Consider the following 21,721-nt stretch of genomic DNA (forward strand, 5'->3'; position numbering starts at 1 on the left):
AGCTTCAGCGTTTTCAGCTATTAGCTTCAGTAATTTCAGCTATCAACGTCAGCTTTTTCAGCTATTAATTCCAGCATCTTCAGCTATCAGCACTAGCATCTTCAGCAGCCAAATTCAGCTTTCACACTGGCATTATCGCAGGTAATGCTATATATCTAATTCATAATTATGTTAAAAGCTACGGTTTTCAAGTTTAAAAAAATGTAGTTTTAGAATGTTTATCCTGTTCGGCCCGCAACCTAAGGGGTTTTTTGTATTTTGGCCCCCTGTGCGATTGAGTTTGGCTCCCCAGCCCTAAGGTATTGACCATAATATACAATTAAATAACTCTAAATGAGTTACCTATAAGTATCTGCAATATTTGTCTCCCTGTCACACATAATCTAAAACGTGAACTAAATTCAACATGATACAACCTTAGTACTGACTGATATATTGCCCTATTTACTGGTGCTGCTGTGAGCTGCAGGAGTGGTGGGTTGAGTCAGTGGGCAGACAGAACACTGATGGTTTAACGCTCTAAATACACACTGCCTTGCATTTTCTATTTACATCAGTGTTGCTACAGAGCATGTTGTAGGCGTGTGAAAAAGGTTCCCTTCTAAGCTCAGTCAAAATCGTCTTCCTTCTGTGTCCTGTTCAAAGGAGAAATGTGTAAAATACACCTACATTCCTGCAAAAAAGCTATTTCTTCTTCAAAAACTTGTGCCTTTTTATTCCTTTTGCTGGACTTTGAACATTCTGTATGTAATATCTTACAAATGAGAAACTTACCTGCTTGATTTGTGGTAATATTAACTGTAGAGACTTGAGGTGTATATGGGCTCTTGTTGGAAACCCCGTTGACTGCTTGGATCTCAAAGCTGTACTGAGTGTGGGCCTGCAGGTTGCGGACCGTCACCCGGCGCTGCGTGAGGCCCAGGTGACGCGGCGAAATATCGACGTTGTCATCACACCGAGAGCACATTCCTCGCTCGGGGAGGCACTTCTTGCAGATGACGTTGTAAATGATGTCTTCACGTCCGCCCAAATCGCGAGGCTCGCTCCATTCCAGCACCAAGGAGGTTTCGTTGACAATAGAGATGACGTTACGTGGTGCAGATGGAACCGCTGGAAAGGGAAGTCGAAATTTTGATGAGATGGTGAAAATAGGTTTGGAATGAGAAAGAATTTAATCTCGAACACAATGCATGTAAAAAATTGCCTTGGTGACACTTCAGAGACGTACTGACAATAGACTAAGAGTCACATTGAAAAACACAGTGGATATGGCTTTATGTTCACATGCATTCATTATTCAACAATTCATGACCCAGTAATTCCCTCTGTGCTATGGTATTAGAACATTTCCCATGCTATGACAAGAATATATATACATTTATTTTTTTCCTTACACACAAAAAGCTACTCTTCCTGCAGCCCTTCAGAAAAAAGAGGACAGGAGTTCAAATTTGAATTGCATGCTTATTTCCACTCTGCTTCTGTGTGTCAGTGTGCTGCAGGGAACACGTAAGACAAACTGTTGGAAGAGCCTTGGCAATTCTTATCCAATTACCAGAGTCTTATCTTTTACAGCGCTGTGGGAGATTCATACCCCCACCCTTGCAGAAGAAATAGCATCTTCCTCTCCATTGAATGAATTTGCTCCAATGTCTGCATATTTGCTCCTACTGAAGACTCAACTATCTGCTTTAAATGTAATACTGAGAGGACATAGACTTCACAGACAGATGGGAAGAGGCGGGTTTGGATGAAAAAGTTCTGATAATGTTGGGAAAGTAAGCAGCCGTGTTTGCCATATGTGGGACACGGTGGGAACGTCGTCCTTGCTTTTATCAGTCATTGAGAACACAATTCATACACCGAGGCTGGGAAAAAGAAAGATAACAAATGTTTCGCTCTTGTTTGCTACTGAACACAACAAACTAAAAGTGGATTTAAACGTCTTGTCTAAATACTATGACCATATGGAAAAAAAGGATAAATTAAGATATGCTTTTTACTTACTTGTGCAAGGAGAGTCTGGGGAATCCGTGTCAGAGCGGTAGTAACTATTTCGACAGGAACAAAGACTGGCTGCCCCAGAGGTGGCACGACTGTTGTTTGGGCATGGAAGACAGGGGCTTTCCCCTTGTTTGGACTTGAAGGTGCCAGGGCTGCAAGCTGATAAGAAAAAAAAAAGCTGTTTTTAAAAGACTTATTCTTCTTTCTAAAGTAATTTAACATACAGTGTGTAAAGCGATCAGGACCAGCCCTGGGCATAGGCAACCTAGGCCGCTGCCTAGGGCACCATCATCTATAGAGGGCACCAAATTACTAATTTAACCCTTGTGCTATCCTACGGGGCCAGATGACCCCACCTTTATATTGTTGTGTGATTCATCCCTTGATAATGGTGGACAAAGGTGGACAGAATTTTATGTCGGCCATGGACACCAGTGAAGATGAAAATCCTTGAGAAAAAAGTTCTTGTGGTGTCCAGATGACCCCACTTTTAATGTAAACATGACACCTTATTCCAGAAGAAGAAGACAGTTTGAGGAAAAAACAATGTTTTAGACCACAAATTGTTACTTTAAAAATATTTCCTTATAAAAAGTTTAGAAAATTCATACCTGTGAGTAAATAAAGATGTTCATTTAGTGAGAAATGTATGTTTAGCTCGACTAAGCGTTACCATTAGCTGTCCTATGGGACATTCCATTAAACATTAGCATTGAGCTAGCGGACTTTAGCTTTATGTACAAAATTAATACATATTTTTTATAAATTGATTATTGATCTTTTAACCTTAAATAGATTCAAATGGATTAATCAATTATATTAACCTAGCCCTAGTTAGCATGCTTAGATTCAAACTTGGAGATCCCCGGTTCGAGCCCTACCTCCAACACTCTCAACGCCCACAGGGGGGGCCAGGGCAGGGCCGGGTCTGGAAGTGACGCTGTATCATTTGGTAAATTAAAGGTTGGGCTCCATTCCATGAAGCTGTCAAGTCAGACCATATTAAACCCATAACTGAACAGTCCTATTGTTTGCTGCTTCTAGCTAAAAAAAAAAACAACTTTTTGATGAAAAGTCTGTAAATGTTCAGAGGCTTTTTGCACCACATCTATAAAGAGGACTCCCCTTAACATAGTTTTACCTAAACTGGCTCTTTATTGAGCAATGCCTCGTTAATCAGGTCAAAACACTGCTGGCCTTTGAAAAAGTCCTATCTCCATTTATAGCAGCCATTTGGAAGGTTATAAGTCTAGTGATAAGTTACAGACAGGCAGGAAAACCATAACAGCAGCACTGGGATCCACAGCACTTTGGCAGCCTCCATATCTTTCATAAACTGTCTTGTTAAAAGATGAATGAGCTTGCCGCGGTGCTTAATAAAAGCGACAGCAGCAGGTTAGACAGGCAAAGTTTACAAGGGGCAGTTGATTAGCTGATCCAGTGGTGCGGTGGCTCTCATCAATGTCAAGGACACACAACGCAGTTTGTCCCCTCTGAATGATAATTATCACACAGCGTCTTTGCTGGATTTATGCTTCCTGTTGAAAAGACTGGAGGTCAAATTCACAGCAGATCACTAACTGCTCCTGCTGCTTTTAAAAGTTGAATATTAGCTCAAAACCACCAGTAACCCAGAGTATATGTTAACACTAAGTGTATTTGTTCTTCCCCCATTAATCACTCATCCGTGCAGCAAGCTAACAGGAAGTAAAGGTTGATAAGAAATCACCAGAAGTTTAGCCAAGTAGTAAAGCGACCTTTTGAATTGGTTTCATGACCCATAAAAGTTGATTTAAATCTACTCAACTCAAGAATTTTTATTTTTTAAATATTTGAAAATGTTAGCCCAACCACAAATGTAGCATTTTCCATTAAAAAAAGGCTATTTTTTTCTTTTTCCGGAAAAAAAAGAGAGTGCTGATCAATCACTTCCAGCAAGTAAAGGGGTCATCCTCCTCCTTTCATCTGTTTTTCCCTTGGAGGAGCCATTAAAGAATGAGGCAGAGACAGACAAGGGGGTAGAGGGAGAGAAGGAGGCATTGAAAATGCTAATCCTGTAGGAGCTTTCACCCCCACAGCCTCCACTCCTCTTCCTCACTCCCCTGTGTCTTATCCTCTCATGCAGAACATAGAGCTTAAGGAAGTGATTAGAATGTATGGTGAAAATGGAAAGTGTGAGGCTTGAAAAAAAAAAAAAGTTAAGAATATTGGTTGAGGAAAGCCACTGTAAAAATGAGCAAGGAGGCAAAAAAAAAATGCTCATCGATTAATATTAATGCTGACATCCTAACTATATCTCTGGAGGCTAATTAATGAGAGCAACGGCCTTCAGATTAGGAAGGACTGGCAGAAGAGAGAACTAGCGCGGAAAAGAGCAGATACCGCATGTTGGACAAGAAGGACATCTGAGGAGGCAATGAAATGATGAAAAAATGAAACTGGAAGAGGAGGTAAAAGCAGAGAAGAAAGGAGAGATTTATCCCTTGTGGTTTTTGGTGATTAGAGTGCAGTTTATCAGGGTCCAGTCACCAGAGCTTTAACCTTGAGCTGCCAAAAGTAAACAAATGCTTTTCTAACCACATCCACCATGCTTTAGATTTACCTCCTCCTTCTGTAGGTAAGTGCATACTCAATTTCTGATGCCTGATCATGGGCTTGGATTTGGAAGATGAAGCTCTTGGCCTCATCTTTCTGCGCAGTGACAAGAAGAATGAACCTTCTCAGATGATGCACCGACCCCACACGGGCTGAACATGCGCAGAGGCAGCGCAATAAACCCCCGCTGATCAATAACCCTGCCAGCTCTTTCCCTTGCCCTCTCTTCCTCACTCCCATCCAGTTGTCTCCATTTGACCTACACACCCCGAGCCCAATTTTCCGCCCTTATACCCCTCAACACACACACGCGCAGTTTCCATTTATCCTTCATTCTTCTCCCGCTGTCACCTGCACTCAATTTCAGACGAGACCATGCTGTTAAAATTCACCTTTATCTCAACCTCTGTGAACTCGTCATGTTTTCCAGCAGACCTGAAACCATGAGCATCCCAGCTGTCACGGACAGACAGATCGAGCTTCATTTACATTTAGTTAGCAAGCCAAAACGGTGGTCAGAGGATTGAAAATCCCCCATAAGATAATAAGCTATTGAATGTTAGGAATCGAACTATCCTGCTAAACAACACAACAAAAGGATGTGGCCTCTGGGTTAAAAGTCAGTAAAACTATAATAAATATCTTATAAATAAATACACAAATAAATAAAAAAATAATAATAATTTAAATAAAAATATAAAAATTAAAAACAAATAAAATAAAAAAATAAGTAAATAAAATAAAAATATAAAGTAAAAATATAAAAATAAGGTACAAATAAATAAAAAAATACAATAAAAATAAATAAAAAATAAATAAAACGAAAATACAAAAAAAACATATGAATAATAAATGATAAAAAACTCAATCACCAAAATAGCATATAAATTCTAAAAGATTTTGATAGTGACAAACTATCCAAGAAAAGTTCATTAGCCCCATAATCATCTTACAGGAAGGTAGAGAGCAGCACAAGACACAAAATAGGTCACTGACTAACCCTTGTGAAAAAAATCTTCCTAATCTACGGGCCAATCCGAATGCTTCCCTTCTCCCTCCATTAGAAGTGGCAGTTTAACTGCAAGTTGTGTCCGAATTTTTTTTCTTTAATTTCCCCCTCCAAGTGGAGGGATAAAAAGTCATGAGTCGCGAGGCTATATACCCCATTGCACTGAGAAGAGTTTTTTTCTTCTCGTGGGTGTGCTCTGAACCACAGACGTTTATATTTAAATGTAAGTAATAACTTTTTGTTGTAGCATGACTTTTTTAAAGTTATATCACCGCTGTTGTTTTGTATATTCAAGCTCTGGAAGCTCCGTGCTAACGCTAGCGGACCGGCGATTATTGGTGACGTCTAAAATATGAGACACTATTTTCTCATATTTCTACGTTTGGAGGGGTAAATGAAGGGGAAGGGACAAATTCGGATTGGGCCTACAACTACACAGCTACAAACAATGAATACATGCCTGGATTGTCTTTTTAGATTATGTTATCAAAGCTCTCACCTTGACACTGAGTCTCTTTCATGGCCGGTTCAAAACCAGCCGAGCAGGTGCAGGCTCCCACAGGAACCATCCACTCTCCGTCTCCATTGCAGTAGAGCTTCAGAGGAACTGACACTTCCAAGGCATTGGGCACACAAGTTCCCGGAGCAATAACTAAGGAAGTTGCTTCAGCCCCTGTTGCTGTTTCTGGGAAAACGGCAAAGTTGGCGATGGTGGTGGAGCACTTCTTGTAAAAGACTCGTACTGAGATGAGCGACATGCAGGCACCAAGGTCCTGGAAGGCCAAGTAGAACCCAGCTTTGGAGAGCGGCCCGAAACTTCGCACCTTTGTGTTGACTCGTCCGGAGTCCAGCATGGAGAAGCTCTCATCCGGAGCTATCGTGTCCACCTTTATGTAGGGGTTCTCCATCCAGAAAGGGCTGGTGGCTGTAGCCGAGTCTGAGTCAGACTCGTAGTAGAAGAGGTTGAACGTCTCTTTGCAGGAACCTGGTATGTTGGGAATGCTGTTGCAGTCACGCACCGTGAACTTGATTTCCACATATACACGGAGAACATCCTTCCGTGGGATAAAATCACTGCGTAGCCAGTTGTTCTGGTTGAGCTGTTGAACATTGCAGACTTGGTAGGTCCGGATGGGATTCATGGCGTCATCGTAGCCGCTCACCTCTTCCCACTAAAAAGAAAGCAGATCATCATTATTATTAATCATAAAGACAAAAGTAAAAGTTATCATAAAGAAGTTTAGAAGGATTACATCATTTTGATGATTTCTTTAGCCTTTATTTTGCTATAACGTCCCTTTCATCCCTGATTAGTGGAGAAAAAAAGCAGGAACCAAAGCTGCAGATTTATCACAATTACTGCGACCTGTCACTTCCTCACCATAAAGCCACCACAGCATGTTTACCTCATATCTGTTGTGAAGTAGCAGCCACATTGCTACACAACCAATTATGCTTCAATTATGGAGCAATGACTGTAACGTCCTCTAATAAAGACTGAAAAAAGGCGTTGGTTAACCTTCATGCTGTTTTTTTTACAATCGTCTACGTCTTCCAGTGTTCCCACAGTACCCAGGAGGTAAATTACTCAGTAGAAAATAAGATCGTATTACTTAAACGTACCGACTGCATTAAATGAGAGGGCTCTGCTTAGCTTCAAAACATTATTAAATTTAATGAGTTAAAACCAAGAGAGTTAGGATCTTAGTTACCATCTATTTCCTTTAATAAATACAAAATGTTTTCATCTCATCAAAAGCCTGCAACAAACATCAATACTACTGCTTTTATGCTCGGGTCTGAACTTAGCCTGAAAGCATTTGACTTTCTCAAAAGTATTTTAAATAGCCATCAATTTATCCCTTAGAGTCTGTTGTTTCCATTTAAGCTTGGATCATCTTAATTAAGCTGTGATATGGATGTGGTGGAGACAGGGCTATTCATCCAAGACCCTGGAGGCCACGAGGGAGAGATATGGAGAATGGGTGTAGTTTAGCGGTGGCATTAAAGCGATGGCAAAAGAAGAAGGAAAAGACCTGAGGGAATCGATAATCACCAGCCAGGTCAATGGGATGGCTGAAAGCACGAAGTGTCAATGGGAATCTAGTTCAGTGTAATAAATCACCCACCGCAAAGAAGCGATGCAGCCAAGTGTTTGTGGGTGTGTACACAAAGTTGGGTGCGATAGTTTAAAATTCTAGTGTGAACCTGTCTGGTTGAAGACATGCACCAGCAGGCAGTTCTTTTTTCTTTAAACCCAAGGATGAACAGATGAAGGACAAGGGTCAAGTTTTTCTGCGATTGATTTTCTATCAGATGAATCGCTATGGCAAACAGCTTTACTTTCTGCATGCTCATTACAATAAAACCTTCTTTCGTTAACTTTGATTGACAAAACACATTATTTTTTTTTCCCAATTGTATTGATTTAAAAAAACAACAACTCATAAAAATAGAGTATAAAACAAAACATTACATTTTCTCTTATTTCTAAAATAAAATGTACAAAGTGACAAAAATCTGAAAAGTATGAGCTTTCCTTCCACGTCTATCATCAGTTTTTGTTGGACAGTAATCAGTGAGGGCAAACACATATGAATAACCTTTACAAATTGTAATTTAAAAATGAGAAAATGCTTTCTTGCAAGTTTTAAGTGCAGTACACATAAAAAAATATATATATTTATATCAAGTGTCAGGGTAGAGTAACATTTTTACGTTGGCTTTGTTTCAATATTTATAGATAGTTCGCAACAACTAGTAAGTACTTAGAAACAAAAAATGTTTCCATTAACACAAATACTTTGATTTAATGTTTTCAAAAAGAGGACATACTCCCTAATACTTTGTCTTTTGTTTTTGACATTTTCCCCCAAAAAAGTTTTTATTTTTACTTTTTGTATTTGCCTTCTACTTGTGTAAATGTATTGTATCTTTCATTTTAATTTTTGTTGATTTGCCTGTTACCTTGTAAATTATTACAGAACTTTTATTTTGAAAATGTAGGAACTGTTTTGAATTATAAGAAGTAGCAGCCCTACAATTAATCTATTTAAGTGTGGCTCTTCAAGAAATCCCGCAACTTAATGTTTAAATTATTTAACACTTAATTTTTACATGAAGAGTGCATAATCATGAATGTAGTTAAACATATTAAAATTTTACAAAAACATACTCACATTTTTAGAATGAGTTCCACTGTGTTACAGTAAGTTATTACATTTTTTCTTCTTGTAAAAAAAAACATGGCTGCTTTACCTCTTGGGGAATTTCCTTTCAGCTTATTTAGTTTCAGAAATTTAACCCTATGTGCAATTATGGAAAGAAAAAAATATATATATAAACTAGTAAACTCCCCCAAGCTCTAAGAACAGGCATGTGCATATACTTCAAAACATTTTCTGCTTTAAGCAATGCCGCGGGAGAGACATTGAGACTCAGAAATGCAAAGAATGTCGAAAGGATGATAAGATGATGAGAAAGAACAATCAGAAAGAATGCACACACGTGAAGATAGCTTCCCAGAGTTATCAATGCTTTAATATGCTTCCCATGTGACTATGTGTTTCCAGCTCCGAGTCAAACTGTAAAAAACATAGATCTTGTGATTCCGACTTGGCAGGGTGGCGGAAAAGTGGATTTAATTCTATATTTTTTTTCCAAGAAAACACCTTATGTTTTCTTTCCCCGTCTTACAATTTTGAAACGTCTTTTGCTTTTTGTGGGTATTTCCTCAATACCTATTACTAATATTATGTATTATTTCACTAATAATATCTGTTTCACTTTAAACACTCCTGCATGCTTCCCTTGTTTCCCAGCCTCGGTACTGCTTCCTTTTGCAAAAACGGCAGCAAAACTACTCCAAACAGTCACATACAGAGTAAGTGTGCATAAAAAGAACAGGGAGAATTGATTTTTCGGAGTGTTGAAAAATAAAAGGAGCAAAAAATGGTACAAAGGAAAGAAAAATAACTGGGGAGGACAAATGCTGTCTGTGCCGCCTTCTACTGCAAGACAGGAAAGCCTGGGGAAAAAAATTCTACTCCTCTGACTAGTAATGTGGGAATCTGGACTGCAAGAAGCTCGCCACTTTATATATGTCTCCTGAAAAGGAGCATCTGTTACACGTTGACTTTCGAAAGAAACAGGGAGGGGTTTGGGTTTTATGCCACGGGTGTCAGGCAGGAGCTGGTGGGAGCTTCACTCGAGCATTGTGGTTTAACAGGAAAAGTGAGACAGGGACGATGGAAAGATGAGAGGATGGAGGGGGAGGAGCCGAGAGGACGTGACATTTGTCTTTACTGACGGTTTACAGCTGAGCTGGCTAATGCGTCTGGCTGGGAAGAAACCAAAAGGAGAATGGGGAGGGTGGGTGACTCCGAACTGGGAAGGAGGAATCTCCCGGCAAGTGTGCAGGGGAAACAATTAAATATAAAAAGTGGGGGCCCACCTTTCAAAACTCAAGGGCCTAGTCAGAGGACAGCACAAAGGCGAGGGGAGGAGAGCTGGCACTCTTTGAAGTACAGATGAGGAGGGGTCAGGATTCTTTGCTCTTCTTTGCCTCATTGTGGATGCCACATGGGAAAGTAAATGATGCTGTCACGTGTATCTTATATAAAGTCACAGATGTGACTAATCAATACTTCAATGTTTGAAATAAAACGATAGGAAATTTAGATCTTTCTCTATGCGTCTTAAGTGCGCTGATGCAGGGTTAAAGGAACATCTGTGTCTGGGCGGAGCGATGAAATCGGATTGTACTCCATCTTTTTATTCTCCTTAACAAGCGCATCTTGATGAATGTTAACATATCCCATTTAAAGTATAAAAACTATTTATTTTCCTTAACCCTCATCCTATCATATGTAGGACTAACATACGATGTTGGACCCCGGAAGACAGTGCGCTAAACTTTTTTTTTTCAATGATATTTTTATTTTCCCTGGTGTCCATTGAAGACAGGAAATCCTGTCCACCTTCATCCACATTTGTCATGGGATGGATAACATGTCAATGTAAGGCTGGGGCCATCTAGACCCCATAAGATAACACCAGAGTTAAAAAAAAAGGTTTCAAACAACTTAAATTCAGCAAACACCCACTCATTCATAGAGAATGCGGACTGAACTTACCCCAGTTTCAGGGTGTGAAGTCCAGGCTAATTCCGTCGTGGCCCACCTCGTGTCCATCAACGTCTCTGTAAATGCAGAGAAAAAAAAAACATCCCAGTTAGACAACTCATTCAGACAAAGAGGAACAGAATGGCAAAGAAGGTCAACAGAACTTTCAATGGTTTTACAACAATGTCATAAAGCTTGTAAAATGATCCAAGTAAGAGATAAGAGCCTTTTGAGCAAAGCTGTTCTCAGATAACAAGGTGAATAGCTCAACAGACAGGATGCTCTTTGAATGATATTGAATACAACCAGACAAAGAATTACTGTATGCGTGACAGTGTGTTTGGGCGGAAAGCATTGACAACAGCGGAAGAGTGAGGCCTAGATCTATGTGGCTGATCAGTGAGGTGTTGTGTGACATTTTATTGTGGCTCCCCGTTTGGCTAATTTGTCTCAATTATGTGCTTCTTTTGAACAAGGGAAACAATACGAAGGCAAAAAACTCAAGAGAGAAGCTGGTCAGCTTCCCACAGGGTACACACACACACACTCATACAGTTGTAAAACTCCACATGATATACAACCCAACAGAAGGCTTGAACTGGGAGAGGGGCAATAAAGTTAGGTGTTACAAAAGAACAACACTTAAGAGAAACAGAGGTCACTTTTACAGACAACTCTTCCCACAGACAAACTAATTCCCAAAAGACACAATAGCAAACATGGTGGGATGAGTCCCCTTCTACGGAAGCCAAAAACGGCCTGCCCTACTTTTTTTTTTATAATATCTCGAGAAAACAAGATATGATCTTGTTATAACGATAAAAAGAACTTTGTTTTCTCAAGAAAGTTGTTTTTTTAGTCTATTTCTTTATTTTTATTAGTGGATCTACGCTCCTGAAACGCCTTCATTCCGCCTCACGCACCAACCTTCATCCATTTATTTCCCTAAAACCTCCAAACAAACGGGTTGATTGACAGAATTCAGCGCTGACGAGAATCTGAGCAATGTGCGTTCACTGAACTCCGGACATTAGCGGACCCAAACAACCACTCGGCCCAACTCAGTCCGCTACCATGCTTTTGTCATTTTTGTACAATCCGTAACAAAACAAAGCAGTTTTACAAAAAAAAAAACATTGAAACTATTTGATCAATCGATTAATGAATCAGTTCTTGCGTTTGACACCATGCAGAAACAGTATAGAGCAAGAGCATAGATCCACTAATAAATAAAAAAATAGACTAAAAAACAACTTATGTGGAGTGTTCTAGTGTTTTTGTTGTTAGCCACAGACTTAAAGCAGGTAAAGTCTCAGTGAGAGGGGCGCTTCATTCATCGTTCTTGATTATCTCGGTATAACGAGAATACGGATTTTGTTTTCTCGTTATAACAAGATAGTGGATTTCGTTGTAACGAGAAAACGATTAAAAAGAAAAGTAAGGCAGGCCTTCTGCAAGTTCTTTTTTTTGCTTCTTCACTCTCTTGTTTTTACTGGCAAAGGCAGCAGTGTTGTACAAGAATGGAAGGAAGAATATAAATGTAGGGTCTTTTACTACCTGCCGCTCAAGGCGTTGTGAGCAGGTACAGTTATTATCTCAACCGCTGCTCTGTTCTACATGATAGTAAAAGATGATGAAACAGCGAGGCCAGACAGTTAGTAGCTGTCTCCTTCCCATTAAAGAGTGGCATGATCTTCCACTTTGCCAGCCATAGTTCCAAAGAAAGAACCTGAAGAAGCCTCACTGTCCACTTTACTACACTATGAACATCTCAGTTTTCTCCTGATGCCTTTTCCAGATACCTGCTGTCACCCGTGCTGTACTCAGGAGTACTGGCAGTGGCAATTGCTAACAGCCAAGCCCCCTGTGAATTAACACAGAGAAGACTGTGTGCTTTTGCTGGCGGGAATTCCCTTTGAATCTCGCCCCCACATTCCCTGAGAAACAGCCTTTCTGCTGAGCATATTACACCGGTAATACATGTACAATTTAAATGTACTGCTTGCAACCACACGTACAGTACATATTACTTGTGCAAAGTGCGGCCTAGAAGCGTCTTCATCTCAGAAACTGTGTCGGCACATGTCAGCCGCAGGACTTCCCCTGTCTCGTACGGTAACAGGGTATAATTTGGGACTTGATACTGACAAGAGGTGTTGCTGAAGTGATATACCTTGACTATTTGGTCTTCATCATTACAACTGGGTTGCGCGTATGGCACTCTAGCTTGTCATCAGAGCTGACCTTGCAGGAAAAATGACAACCCGGTGAAACACAATGACATTCAGGGATGGAAGTAGAGAGGGAGGCTGAGATTAAATAGACAGAACGAGAACTGTGGGGAGATCTAAAGCCCATGCACACAAAACACGCACGCACTTGCACAACCTGACTCAGTAGTTCGGGCAGTAGATCATTCTGGAGTGCAGGTGCATCCATAACCCCTCCTTTTTCAATGCATCTGCATTGTTTGACCAAACTGGGAGTGGGTTTGTGTGCATTACTAGTTGTGTGTATGTGTCCCTCAGTCAGAGGCCAATTGTGTGCATGTATTTGGTGCAAAGCCCTCCATTGTGGCCAAAGTGGAGCATCAATCCTGAGTCAATCGGCCAGAGCTAAATCACTGGATGACCCCGACTTAACCTGGCTGCTCCATCTCTGTCAGTGTGTCTGTTTGTTGGTGTGTTTGCATGTGTGAACATTTGGTCTGATTTTTCTGCTTGTGCACATTAGTGTGAATCCAGTAAAATATAAGTGAAACATTAACTACTGGATAAAAAATAAAACGCTAGTGGAAGAAAAGAAAAGAGATAAACCCGGGTCAAAGTGAAATTAAAGAGCGGAATGCTCATGAACAAAGCAAGTACTTTTATTGCTAAAACTACAGGCTTGTATTAAATTCTGCAGATAATAAAGCGAAAGAGGGAGGTAAACCAAGATAGATTAAAGGGAGAAAAAAAGGTATTTCCCAAAGCAAACATCTTTTGAAGGTCTCTAAGAAGATGCTGGAAGATTGCCTAATGTGCAGGTTGGTTGAGGAAAAGAAAAATAAATGGTAAGAAAACCAGAATGACAAGTTAGTGATGAAGCAACCACTATGTAGATAAGACCATCCCATGTACTCTGAAAACACTCATTATAAATCTGCACATCATAATTCATAATTCTTTACTCCTGTGTTGTAAAATGAATCGAGCAGTGATTGAAGGTTGGAAGCAGGCGGTTCAGGCAAAGAAGGTAAATCAGACAAATGAACATGCAAATGTGCTGCCATCCACACAGAGTGAGACTGCAATGTGCAGCATGTGGGAGACGTTGGTGTATCAGAATGTAGAGATGTAAAAGGACATTTAATCCATCATCTCGGTGTACTTCCTTTTTCCCCCTCATTCACTTTTTAATCCCTTTCTCACCAACCGTGTAAAAGGGTTCAAATTTTTTTTCCTCCTTATTTACATTTAAATTTGACTAACTCTTCTTGTAATTTAAGGGTATAGTCTTTTTGGATTGTTTTTCTATTTATGTCCTTTAGGGCTGCCACAATTAGTCGACTAATCGACGATTAATCGACTATTAAAATTTATATCTAAAAGTCGATTAGTCGTTACTTTATTTTATATGGAGTCGGAGTGTAGTAAAGTTAAAAGTTATAATGACATTATGCTAGCTTTCTTGACCATTTGGACATTTATTAAGGTTTTTTAGGCTATTTTGAAGTTTGGCTAATATTTCAGCTGCATGCTAGCCATTTTGGCTAATTTAGGCTTTTTCCAACTGTTTTGGAGGTTAGGCTAATATTTACAGGCTAGCTGTTTTGGCTAATTAATGCTTTTTCCATTTTTGGGGGATATTTTAAAGTTTAGTATTTTTTAAGCTACATGCTAGTTGTTTTGGCTCTCCTAACTTTTAATTTTTTTTAATTTTTTTTTTGTTTTTTGGGCTAAATTGGCATTTAACTAATATTTTAGCTGGCTATCAGCTTCAGTATTTTCAGCTATCAGCTTAAGCATTTTTAGCTATCAATTTCAGCATTTTCAACTTTCAGCACTAGCATCTTCACCGGCTAAATTCAGCTTACAGCATTTATATATCTAGTTTTTATTTAGGTCAATGCTAATGATGGCTAAGGTGTGTGCTTTACATCCAGTTTGACCCAATTAGTCGACTAATTGGAAAAAATAATCAGTGATCAGTCGACTATTAAAATAATCATTTGTGAAAGCACTTATGTCCTTCTGTTCTTTTTTCCTGATTTGTTTTTGTCCATTTCGTTTTTGTGCATGCTGGTGACAAAAATGTCCAACCACCTACCGCGAATCCAGACTTCAATTAACAACTCAGTTTGAGCATCTGGAGGATTATATTAGCCACAGAGGTCAAATGCACCTGGGATTATTTTAACCACTATAGGGGAAAATAGTACAGGCGTTTGTTTTCTCTGCATGCTCCAACTGTGAGAAAAAACGTGGAAATACAAACAGGCTTGAGGAGGCATATACAAGCAAATAAATGCTGACATGCACACACACACACACAAATATAAGACATGGATGCAAAACCAACCCCTGCAGACTAATCCCATAATGACAGGGCAGGACTAATAACAGGGGAGGGCACTGAAGCATTCGTCCCTATGGCCACATCCATCCAACACACACTTGCACGCAACCACCGGAGTTACAAGCCTCTTAAAATATTTCTTTGTTCAAACAAGCAGGCTTCTTTAAAGGAAGGGGGGGAAAAAGGTCTGAATGAGGAAAGGGGAAGAAAGACTTATTATTGAGCGACAGGAATGCACACTCTTTTTTGTCCCAGGTTGCAAATAGTAGACAGGTGAGCTTGCTTTACCTGCTTTTGTCATCAACAGCTGAGGGAAAGTGTCTTTACCTCAATTAATAAAGACGCAGACCAAGATTTGAAATGTTTTTGCTAGCCTCCAACATTTTATGCAATGCGTGCAAAACAAAATGGCTTCTCCACAGGCCAAGTCACTCCCTTGAGGCTTCTCCATTAGTTAATTATCTTCTCCCCACCTCTCCTCCAAGTTGCTTTTGTTGTGTTCGACAACAACAGTCAAACAGACTAAGCACATGGCAACCTGGCATGGGGTAGCCACTCCATTAAAATACTATGCTGTCTGGTTGCCAAACACTTGAGCCAGTGTTTAGCCACAGAAACAGTGAAATGTGTCAACACTAAGAGCGAGGAACCCTTACTCAACTTATTAGCACAATTAGCCTGATTGCTTTGTTAGCTATCTTTGTTGGCCCCACTTTTGTCAACCAAAGTGAAGCAGGAGCGGAGAAAAAAAGACAGGAAAAGAAGGCAGGGGAGAAATGCTATTCAAATTCAAATGGTCCAATCCGTCTTTTTGCCTTTGTCCGGGGCCAGAGGGCAATGATTAGGAGAAGTCCTCTCCATTTTATGGCAAGGCTTCCCCCCCTTAGCGCTCCCAACAAACACCAAGAAACACACACACATGTGCAAACGCACATTGGATGCACATACACAGAGTCATGGTAATTAGTTGGTGCAACGTAGTGAAGCCAAGGAGTTGATTCCTCAGTGGAATTCCTGAACAGAGTCACCCCCCTCATCATGGCCCCTCTTCACCAGCACACACACATCTGCAGACACACATTACCTCATTCTGCTATACCACTCACTGTCAGTCATCCCACAATGGCTGTCAAACGACAAGTTTGTCCGGTGTGTGCTAACAGGGTACCACCGCAGATGCTTTGTAAATAAGCTCCCTTTCCACCTCTCGTTTCCCACTATTATCTCCTCCAAAGGGAAAGCTTAATGTAATCAAGCCTTTGCCCTCTGCATGTGTCACTGGGACACTGTTTTCAATGACTTTGTCCTCCAGAGGCGATACATTAGGCCTTAGAACTTCTCTCTTTAGCTCGTCCTGTATCTGGAAGAAATGTATGTCAATCTTGATCCAATAAGTCTGAAAGAACATCATGAAACAAAGACAAATGCTGCATTTTCATAAATGTTCATGTAAATACGTGTATTTGCAAAACAGATCAAAATGACTAATGGAAAAAGACAAAACTCATGCACTGATGTTTGTCTACTATTTACATTCACAGTTGTTTGTAAAAGTTGAGGTGGTAGAAACTATAAACCAATACAAATGAATCTTTCAAGGGTTCTCAACTCTGGTTCCCAACCAGTGGAAATAGCTTTGTTTTGTCTTCATTCTCTCCTAGTTTTTGTTCTTTTTCTCGCTTATTTCATTCCTCTCTTCCTCTTTGCATCTTCCATGCCCCCCACTTTCCTAATTACAAACCACAAAGGAACTGACAAACAGGTAGCCCTTAGGGCGGCTGTCTAAGGAACCAGGTGTGTGTCTGAGTCTATGTGAATCAGAATAGTCACATTGTGAGGTGTGTTTTCCAGTTTTTCTCTCAGACCCATTTAAATTATTTACAGTAATCCTGGACAAAAAGAAGCTGAAACGTAGTCTAAAGTTTAACTCACTGAAACTCCTGGTTAGATCTAGTAGAAATAAATAACCACAGTTTCAATGACTTTGTTGGAAATGTTGGAAAACTCTGCTGCAATTGTCTTAGTCATGACCCCTTTACCGACAGTTCTGACAGCATCACTGTTGGGAGTGAGCCATTAGTATGCGTTTTAATTGCGGACAGATGCATTTTAAAAGCTTTAACTAAAATCTTTTATATGATACAGCGTGACAGATTACTGCCTGCTTTTTAGCCTTCTCTCTGATCAATATTTGAAATTGTTCTGTTACTTTTCTTGTACAAAAGACGACGTGTGTTGGTGTTTTAACCCTTGATCTCTCTTATGGAGTCCAGCTGACCCCACGCTTACACTGATGTGTGATCCCTCCGATAACAAAGGTGGAGAGGATTTTATGTCTACCATGAACACCTGTGAAGATAGGAAATCCTTGAAAAAAAGAAAAATAAAAAAATAAAAAGTTCAGCGTGCTGTCTTGTAGGGTCCAGATGACCCCACTTTTAATGTAAACATGCCAAGGATAGCACAGGGGTTAAACTGAATTTCTTGGAACTTCCTGACTGTATTAGCTGTGTGTAATTTACCCTTAAAATTGTGAATAAATATAAAATATTTAGTTTTCTGTCTCCCAATTTTTTTAAAATTTGTTAAACTATAATATAATGTATTAACTTTTTTTGTTTTTGAAAAAATGTATTTTATTTAATTTGTTTTGAAAAAAAATCTCTCCGTACTTTAAAAAATGTATTTCACATGTTTTTTTTTCTTTATTATCAAAGTTTATTACTATATATTTTTCAGTTCTGTTGATTCCCATTGCTTTCTTTTTGTTTGATAAACTAAAAAGTATGACATGAACCACAAAAAAATGTACTTCACCAATTATCTACACAAAATTAATGTAGCTTGGATTTATAAAGTTTTGGGTCAGATCCCAATTTGGAAACACAAGTACATCATTTCTTAAGGATATCATGTTTAATTGGCAACAGGAAAATGGGCCCAAACCCAGATTCCTGTAAACACACGAAACAACATGGAAACTATTACCTCCAACTTTAATACAAAAATCAAGCAATTGTTTTTTTTTTTTTTTGTGCTTACAACCCTTCCAGGAAAGTTTGCCACATATCCCCTTAAAATGTTATTACATTTTACATAAAGCTGTTTTTTCAAATAAAGTTCAACCGTACACACTGACAATAAACACTCATTAAACTTTTAAGTATTAAATTCGATGTAGAGAAGTGCCTTTGCGTGAGACGCCCTGATGCCATCATCCGATTTCTGCGCAAATGACTCAGCCAACTGCGACTGAAAAATGCAAACAAGTAAGTGAGCAGCAGATTCGCTTCTACCTCACCAATCTGAATATGGAAATACAGATTTTCTAGTCAAGGTCTGTGGGTATTTGTATGAAGTCATTCATGTTTGTGTGTGCTGGTGCATGATGGGATGTGTGCATGCCACCCCAGCTGCTGATTTAATTTTGTTTCCCTCCACGCTCCCTGGAGGGCAGCGATACCTGGAATACGATTCGCATTCAAAACACAATATACTGTAACTGCAACCGCAGCAAGGTCTGATTGATTTACCAGTCTGGCACGCAGATGAAAGGCAAACAAATGGGCCACACACTCATACACATCAACATGTGTAGGTGCACATTTCAAGCTGCTATAAAAAGACCTCTTTGACACATATCAACATAACAAGCCGGCGCGACATCTCCTGGCATCAGCTCCACCTTTATCATTTAACTGGAACTATTTATAACATACTTGTGAAATAAACTTGCATTCAAGGACTACTATCACAAGATCTTCTCTTTGAATGCTTCCTTTTGAGTACCTTAACAAAAAACGGAGAAAAAAAATCAATAAATAGTCTTTACATAATGTGCACTACATAACAGAAAAGGGAAAAAAATTGTAAAAATCGCAACGTTTAAAAAGTTACAGTATTCTTAAGGGTATAATGACTGGTTCACACTGGACGCGGTAGCGACGTGAACCGGCGCAGAACGGAGGCTGCTTCCATTTGGCGCCCTTTTTAAGCTATGGTGTGGTTCACACCAGACATGGAGCGCCGCGGTCCAAAGCGGAAGACTCGCATCATGCAGCGTTTTGGCGTCTGAGCTGTTTTGTGTGCAAGCAATCCGTGTCAATTCTGGCAGGAAGTTACATCAAGATACATGAGAAAATCCTGTTTATTTTCAAAGTATAACCAATTTTTCACAATAAAACACAGCGGCTGACAAATACGATCATGTTTTTGTATCTAAACAGACCATAGAGATGAAAATAAATATGCAATCACAACACACATATACAAAAAAAAAAAAAAACAGATAGATAGACACACCCCCTCACACTTCTCTGTGTCAGATAAATTAAAGAAGTGTGGGCCAACAAACTCCTAGCATCTTCTTAGCAGAAACATGGGGTAATATTTTTAGGTTATTAACTTAACCATGATGGCAACAACAACAAAAAAAAGCTTTAGCAGAGGCGCCTGTCGACCGTTGCAGAAAAATGCACGTCTGGTGTGAACTAAAGAAGAGAGCGGATTCCGCGCACACTCCACTCCGCACTGCGTCCGCGTCCAGTGTGAACCTAGTGTTAGACGCACCATCTTAAAAGTCGGAGGAGCTAAAATATGCATAATAAAGAAAGGAAAAAACAGATTCTTGAGTATAAGTCACACTTTTGGGAGAAAAGTGTAATGCTTCTGAACAAATCTGACACATTGTACATGATTCAGGTGTCCTATTTGCATGCTCCGACCTATTTTGAACCAAATAACATGTCAAACTATGCCAAAAAAACACAACTTATACTCCGAAAGATTCTACTTTAACAATGATGATTTAAAGCTTATTCCTGATTTGCCTCATTGTTTTTACTCTCAAAGAAGAAAATAAAGACATAAAAGAATAGTGGTGGAATCACTGACTCAGATAAAGCAGTGTAGACACTGATACGCGGACCGCTGCGATAGCTCCTGTGTGGATAAGGCTAATGAACAAACGACACTCCATAGCACACAACAAGATAAGAATCACGTGAGGCAGTGCAGACAGTAATAAATATGAAGTACCTCAAAGGTCAAACAAGAAGAGGGGGAGATAGGTTATAATTTAATTAGTCTTCAAATAAGGCCTTCACTTACATAACAGTCTTGTTTCAATTAAATGCTCTGAAATTCTAATTAAAAGGAATCAAAGGGTACGGCGCAGGTATGAAAGGTATGCCTGCAGATTACGTCTCTGTGTGTCCTATTGAAGCTAGCTTGATTGGTTTCTTAGGATTCGTTAAATTTAGAAAACTGGAAGAAAATCACAGTTAAAGGACCTATTTTTTAGAGGTGGCTGAGGTAACAAAGGGGGAAGCATGAAAGGAGGGAGAGAACATAGAAGAGAAATGTTGGGACTGGGTGAGGAGGGGGTGGCTTGTACTTTCTCTTGTATTCTTCACAAATTCTGCACTTCCTGCACTGTGTTTCTGGCACACTGACACGCAGGAGCCTTCAGAGACTCGCAGTGTTGATGTCTTCAGTGTCCTGTTTGTGTGTCTGCCTGAAGTGTCTACATTTAACATGCAGCCTGATGGGAACTGTCTCCGCTCATTGCCTTACTGCAGCCCAGGGAACCATTGTCTACATCGCTGCTGTCCTTTTCTCTGCTTTTTGCTCTAATTCTCGTTCTCCTCTCCTCTCAGCTCGCTTTCCTCCTCTTCTCCTCTCTTTTCCTGCTTTCATCTGCTCCACTGCATCCATTCATAACAGGTCGATTACTCTGGTAACACACTGCGTGGAAGCTAAAAACAGAGATTCCTAACCACATCAGACTGAGCAGCAACTTGTCCTTGGGGACAAATGCATGAATTCCACTGAAAACCTTATGTTGTTATTGTTGTTGAGTGTTTCATCAGTGCGAATGAATTACCATTTGCTCCTTAGAAAAGAATACACTGATTATTAGAATGTCTGTAAAAAAAAAAAATGCACAAAGTTGAGTTTAACACAAGGTGCTTTGTAATGTTGTTGGTGCAGTTGAGAGCTTAGATATCAAAGCTGTAATGAGAGCTGTAATAACAGATTACAGACAGTCTTGTGTGACAGCAACGTGTGACTCAGCGAAGCGAAATCAAACACAGAGCGTATACCATATACTTATAAAATGCCAATACGCACACATCATCGCTGATACTCGCAAGCAGACAGGTTACTAAGGCACGTACAAGAACACACATGCACAAGCCTATTTGTTCACAGGGGGGTGTAGGCTAGAAAGAGCTGGAACTAGGCATTGAATAAAAGCTGTGGCTTTTTGAATGGCTGAGCAACACAAGAAAAGGGCTTAGCACCCAGCTTTGTCATTCTGTTTCAACAAACAGTCTCTCACAAACACACAGCCTCCTGTTTCCCTCCGACTCTCTGGTTTTTCTCCACCTCTGAGTCCCAACTTTCTCCCAGTAAAAAAACCTCTGTT

The 21,721-nt window shown here is 39.8% G+C and overlaps 1 protein-coding gene across 6 annotated transcripts in view; it reads right to left on the bottom strand.

Annotated features, from left to right (window-relative positions):
• LOC112150401 (ephrin type-B receptor 3) overlaps positions 1-21,721 on the bottom strand; it is a 63,825-nt gene that overhangs the window by 23,625 nt on the left and 18,479 nt on the right. For all 6 annotated transcript variants that reach the window (XM_024278713.2, XM_024278711.2, XM_024278710.2 and 3 more), the window contains exons 2-5: positions 10,744-10,808; positions 6,108-6,780; positions 2,008-2,163; positions 775-1,110 (exon numbers count right to left, since the gene is read on the bottom strand). In XM_024278713.2, coding sequence (XP_024134481.1) covers positions 775-1,110; positions 2,008-2,163; positions 6,108-6,780; positions 10,744-10,808 — 1,230 coding nt within the window. The remainder of the gene's footprint in view (positions 1-774; positions 1,111-2,007; positions 2,164-6,107; positions 6,781-10,743; positions 10,809-21,721) is intronic.

Source organism: Oryzias melastigma, linkage group LG4, assembly GCF_002922805.2.
Source record: "Oryzias melastigma strain HK-1 linkage group LG4, ASM292280v2, whole genome shotgun sequence".
Taxonomy (NCBI): domain Eukaryota; kingdom Metazoa; phylum Chordata; class Actinopteri; order Beloniformes; family Adrianichthyidae; genus Oryzias; species Oryzias melastigma.